The sequence below is a fragment of the Micromesistius poutassou genome (assembly GCF_964030765.1).
Source record: "Micromesistius poutassou genome assembly, chromosome: 14".
Taxonomy (NCBI): Eukaryota; Metazoa; Chordata; class Actinopteri; order Gadiformes; family Gadidae; genus Micromesistius; species Micromesistius poutassou.
In genome coordinates this window covers 10,052,861-10,059,263 of record NC_140284.1, presented here as the reverse complement: position 1 = coordinate 10,059,263, position 6,403 = coordinate 10,052,861, and the positions used below count along the sequence as shown (strand labels likewise).

Sequence of the window (6,403 nt, the reverse complement as noted above, 5' to 3'; positions counted from 1 at the left end):
AAGAAACCACTATATCACCAGGACATAATATCAATCACACTGTAGTCCACAGTGCAAAGTTATCAATGACATACAAACATATTCTTACATTTGTTTAAATATCTTGAAATCTTTCCATGGAAAGCAGCAAGTTGAACACAGACCAGAGTGGGGCGGTTTTGTAGCCTGGGGCGTAGCACCAAATTCTGGGCCCTATATACAAGAAGTCCTGAAGGGCCCCCACCCCCCCCGGAGTTAGTTCCCATGGGCCCCCCTCTGCCTTGGGCCCCCCCAAGCCTGTCCCACTTACACCTGCAGTCCGTCGGCCCTGTTTGTAGCTCACTAGCTTCACACTTCACCATTTCACCATGAGTAACGACTAATGAAGTGATAAACCATTCACCATTAGTGACTTAAAGTAAGTATATAATATATATATATATATATGTATAGTATAGTAATATGTTTCATCATCTACTGGATGGAGGGAGTGCGATCACGGGAGAGACAACATGGGCGAATTGAGTGAAGACACACATGGATGCAGAGAAACCAGACCATCTTTCCATTGTCATAAAACCACTAAGCATGCAGTTTATTCTACCTGTCCCTACACCGCATGAACACATTAACAAGAAACTCACTTCCTTACAAATCAGACACATATCCAAAACACCACATGAGCATTGAGTGTGGTGCAGCACTATCCCCTGCATACATTCTGCATGCCTTTCACCTGCATACATGTGTGCGTTTCTTTGGGGAAACATTGAGACGCAACGACAGAACAACTACACAACATGGAGCAGTGAAGCGGACGTCAGATGTGTTCAATATCAGTTGTCACACGTATGTGGTTCACGGACACGGCATACGGAGGAGGAGTTCAGACGGGATTACTTACCCCACATTAGGAAGGCCTCCCATTCCTCCTCTCAAAGAGCTGCCAAAAGCTCCCAATCAGTGGTGGTGGTGGTGGTGGTCTCAGCTCTCCAACACCCCCCCCTACCCCCAGATAAAGATAATGGGGTGATGTCTGCACTTGCATGTTATGTAACCGACCAGATATGCACATGATCAAAGATGAAGCGATACCCTGACAGAACACTTTCTTCTGGGGCGTTTTGTTAAAAAAGGTATCTGAGATCTGTCTGCGCCCCAAAGATTGCCTGGTTGGTGTGAGTGGAAAGAAGGATCCTTTTAATAATTGCGATCTTTAGAAACTCTTCCATGTCTCACCTCGGACCACGCTCCAGCGAGTCCACTCGCCGCTCCTAAAATAGACCCTGCATTCTGCTCGAAATGAAAGTTGTCACTGAGCCGGGAAACTGAACCTATGTTCCACATTGGGCCGAAACTTAGATTCTGTCCAGTTCTGTCCTATGCGGACAAACTTATTTTAGGTGTGTTTGTGGAATTTACGTTCTACTGTTTCTACTCAACATGTCATTCATTGAGACCAGAACAGATAATATTATATTATTTTCCACACTTTTCAAATATTAATACCTAAGGGTTTACAATGCATCCCTTAAGGATTTAAATGTCTAAACCAAATCCTTTAATAGGGACATTTTCAGAATAAATAAAGGGGTATACGTAATATATAAATCCTAAGCTAAAATATACTTTTTGGGTAAATTCCAATAATATAATAATTTTACTTCTATGATAACAAGGCAACAGCTAGCACAATATAGGCTGATATTTAATGTACTACTTATTCATCACAAATTGTAGACAAAAATATAGACTCCATGGATACAAAAACTAACCATATAGTTAAATCAAATACTGCTGTCAAATAAAGGCAAATGGAGCACTCGTGCAGAGATCCGTCCTTAAGTCATCTTGTTGAACATGAGATGAGGATCCAATAATGTGGACCTAAAGCCAAAAGGGCTACATTTGAAGTAAGAGCCTAAATGAATAGGTCTGAATTAATCGTTTATCTTTTGTTGCTCTACGCTTGATGGATGTACCATCACTTAAACTCATCACAATAGATGCAGAGCGTTTTGTCCGACAAAATAAATCATTCCTATTGTTTAAGGTACATTGATCAATCTAATGGCTCGTAATAGCCACCTAATTGCCACAGAAAAGTGCTCACAAATGGGGCTCAGAATTAGAGATTCAACAGAAAATTCTAATTTCAATGACAAGCGATGATCATATTCAGCTACACATATTTTCTAAAAACAAAAAATAGAAATACTAAATGAGATTTGCTAGTGGGGGGAAATATATATTAGACTAATGTGCTTAAATAGGCCTTAATAGAAATGTATAAATTATTTACCCTTTATAGGCCTACACTATTTTTTCTGTGACATATTGTGTTGTTCTGTGTTGTTCTATTACACGGAGAACCTGCACGTTTAAAGGCAAAATTGGAAAAACACTATAAAAACTAAAACACACTAAAAACACTACTATTAAAATTATTATTCATATTAAATGAAAATAAAATAGTTAACAGCTTTTTGACATATAAATGAATAAATACGTTTTCAAGAGAAAAGAAAGAGAGAGAAAAAATTGTCCTCACACGTTGCATTCTTTCTTTTTTTAAGCAGTCAAATTATTTTCACTTCGTTTGCAACAATCAGCGTTGTTTATGCAGAACGGACATTTAATAGCCTACTGTTAATAGCACTCCACTAAATTGCCATGATTGCTAAAATGAATCAATTTCCTTTGCAGCGTCCAGTATTTGATAAAATTGTTTTTTATTCTCTCCTCTCTCAAGGTGGGGATTTAAAAGAAAAAAAGAGGCTTTAGTCAAATTGCTCTTGCAATGACTGCAGCATTCATGCTCCATAATGGCGGATTATTTGCTCGTTTTAAAAACTCTAATGCTTACACCGTAGATATTTTCTATCCTGGAAATTGCTTTAACTTTTAAAGGGTTGGCGACAAACGTTAGAACAGGTCAATTTGATATAGATACATTATCGCTGCGTGCATTAACAAGCCAATTAGCATGTTGTCTAATTCCCACTGAGTCCACGGCTGCAGAGATCCGAGACAGTAAAGCTGGGAGTAAAAGATAGAATCACTCCTCTTAAATACGTCTCAGAATTAAAATTAATCTTTCATCCAGTCGCGATAAACATTCTGTTTATTACGCTTTTCACTCAGAATGAGATGGTTTTCCATTTTGAATTGGATGGCTTTTCCTTCAAAATAAACTATTAAGAGACAAAAGGACAAGTGGATAATATTATAGTAACACAGCTGTATCCGTTTGAGATCCGTCAGATTCCACAACTTTTGCGTGTTAAATTAAATACTATTTAAAACAAAAATAACACAACATTCAACCACACGCAGGGAGATGCGCTCTTATAATAAACCGAGTTGTTAATTCTCGTGAACCGCGCGTGTGAGAGCGCGTCTGACGCTCTGGAGCGCACGCCTGACGCACGGGCAGAAAGAAGCGCACCCATTCTGCGCGCCCTGACATTTAATATGTGCCCCGTTCATTTAAACGCAGAACACAGCTGCCGTTTTAATTCAACAGCAAATGATTGTAATGTATCCGGTTAAAGTTGTTTGTCTTGACGGCTGCTAGTCAGTGCCTCGCCACGAAGCTGAAAACAGCTGGGGCCAATTTAAAACGCTGCCTAATCCAACATAGGACAAACAACCCGAAGAATGGGAAACGGTTTCACACCACTTCTGTCATAACTTCTGAAACCAGGATTCGTTCTCACTGAATGCCTCACTTAATAAAACCACATTTCCCTGAAAATGCCATACCTTGTTTTTTTTTCTCTTCAAATTGTGATTCCACGTTTATGATTTAATTCATACTCGAAACACATCATTTCCACCGTAGTTGGAGCAAACAGATCACAGCATCGCTCCCGCAACACACCAACACAAATGATTATTACAACTCTTACCTGGTCGGGCCCGCTCACCTGGACTCGTGTCTAGAATGAAAGCAGACATTGATTCCGGACGGCAGAATTATAAAACGTATTTAAAAAATACAAAATCTCATCTCACTTGACAGTCAGAGCGGAGCTGCCCCAACAGATGATTGACGTGAGGCTTTGGGGCGGCGCCCCTCCGCGGTCTGTCCACTGATTGGCTCGCCCTGGCCCCGGCCGGGAACGCCGCCCGCTGATTGGCTGTGCGCGGCCGCCAGCTGTACTTCAAAGAAGACGCTCTCTACAACTAGGTGGAGTGGCGCTGCAGCCGGGAGAGGAATAGTGGGACTCGAGTTAAAACGCCGCCGGAGTGGTTGGAAACGTACACAGCATTGTAGGCAACTTCACCGCAGTACAGACTCTGGATATGGCTACGTCTATACTCGGGGTAAGAGTGTGTTATTGTTCTTGTGTGTGTGTGTGTGTGTGTGTGTGTGTGTGTGTGTGTGTGTGTGTGTGTGTGTGTGTGTGTGTGTGTGTGTGTGTGTGTGTGTGTGCGTGTCTGTGAAGCGATGGGGTTTTGTGTTTATATCCTGGGGAGGAAGTTGTGGTTGTTTACAGGCCAATGCATTCCTATAGAGCGGAAACAAACCTGTGTTATATTAGTGAACAGCTTTCTCTGGAATCATTCGTTTTTTTGTGGTAATCAAGCGGAATTAATTCTATATTTATGTGCTTCTGTGATCACTATCGGCAACTTAACCATAACTTTTGTAAATGCAATGTTTTGCACTAGGCCTGGGCCTATAGCTTTAAAAAAATATATATTAGGCCTATAATTTCATTATAGGCCTAATATATATATTTTATCTAATCTGTTATGACTGTATTGCAAAAAACAGCCGTCTTGGCGATGTATTAAACCCAAGCTGTGTTGGGCCTATCAGAAGAACACAAATACAGCCTATATCCAAACTAATGCTAAAATAATAAAATAAAAATACGATCGCTTAGATTCGCGCAAAAGGCGCATTTAAACTCCACGTCCTCCATTACGCAAAACTAAAAGTTTCCACGCCACTTGTGTGTTTGTGTATCTGTGTGTGTGTGTGTGTGTGTGTGTGTGTGTGTGTGTGTGTGTGTGTGTGTGTGTGTGTGTGTGTGTGCGCGCGTGCGTGCGGGGGGGGGGGGACGGGGACGGCTTCATTAAGTTAACTCTCCTTCTCTCACTCCAGGAAGAGCCACGTTTCGGAACTACCCCACTAGCGATGCTGGCGGCAACCTGCAACAAAATTGGCAACACCAGTCCTCTGACCGCTTTACCAGACTCCAGTGCGTTCTCAAAGGGTGGATTTCATCCGTGGAAACGGTCTTCCTCCAGCTGCAACTTAGGCTCCAGTCTCCCCGGGTTCGCTGTGGCGACCAGCCGCGCGTCCACAGGACTACCCCCGTCCGGAGGCTCGGGCAGCAACAGCGCCTTCTGCCTGGCCTCCACCTCGCCCACCTCCTCCGCCTTCTCCACCGACTACAGCGGCCTGTTCTCCAACTCGGCGGCGGGAGTCGCGTCCCAAGAGTCGGGACAGTCGGCCTTCATCTCCAAGGTCCACGCCTCGGCCGAGACTCTTTACCCGAGGGTCGGCATGGCGCACCCGTACGAGTCGTGGTACAAGTCGGGCTTCCACTCGACCATCTCCGGCGACGTGACGAACGGCGCGTCCTCGTGGTGGGACGTGCACACCAACCCGGGCTCGTGGCTGGACGTCCAGAACCAGGCGAGCTCGCTGCAGACGTCCCTGCACTCCGGCACGCCCCAGGCCATCCACTCGCAGCTCAGCGGCTACAACCCGGACTTCAGCACCCTCACCCACTCGGCGTTCAGCTCCACGGGCATCAGCCCCTCCGCGTCCCACCTGCTGTCCACAGGCCAGCACCTGCTCACCCAGGAGGGCTTCAAGACGGTCATCCCCGCCTACACGGACGCGTCCGCCGCCAACGCGATGATTTCCGGCGCCAGCTCTGGAATAAGCAGCTCCTCGCGGTCCTCCCGGAGGTACTCGGGGCGGGCGACGTGTGACTGTCCCAATTGCCAGGAGGCCGAGCGTCTGGGCCCCGCCGGGGCGAGCCTTCGGAGGAAGGGACTTCACAGCTGCCACATCCCCGGGTGCGGGAAGGTGTACGGCAAGACGTCGCATCTGAAGGCGCACTTGCGGTGGCACACGGGCGAGCGGCCTTTCGTGTGCAACTGGCTGTTCTGCGGGAAGCGGTTCACGCGCTCCGACGAGCTGCAGAGACACCTGCGCACGCACACCGGCGAGAAGCGCTTCGCGTGCCCCGTGTGCAACAAGCGCTTCATGCGGAGCGACCACCTGAGCAAGCACATCAAAACACACACGGCCGGCGGCGGAGGGAGCAAAAAGGGGAGCGACAGTGACACCGACACGAGTAACCTGGAGACCCCGCGGTCCGGGTCCCCCGAACTCATCTTAGAGGGGGTCCACCCCCGGATCACCATTAAGGACCAGTCGCCCCACGACGAGCCCTAG

At 46.0% G+C, this 6,403-nt stretch overlaps 1 protein-coding gene across 1 annotated transcript; it reads left to right on the top strand.

The window, feature by feature from the left end:
• Positions 1-4,287: 4,287 nt before the first annotated feature.
• On the top strand, positions 4,288-6,403 carry sp9 (sp9 transcription factor; the record flags this gene model as incomplete). Its single annotated transcript, XM_084478692.1, has 2 exons — positions 4,288-4,308; positions 5,096-6,403. 2 exons carry the CDS (start codon positions 4,288-4,290, stop codon positions 6,401-6,403), a joined length of 1,329 nt encoding a protein of 442 aa, XP_084334818.1.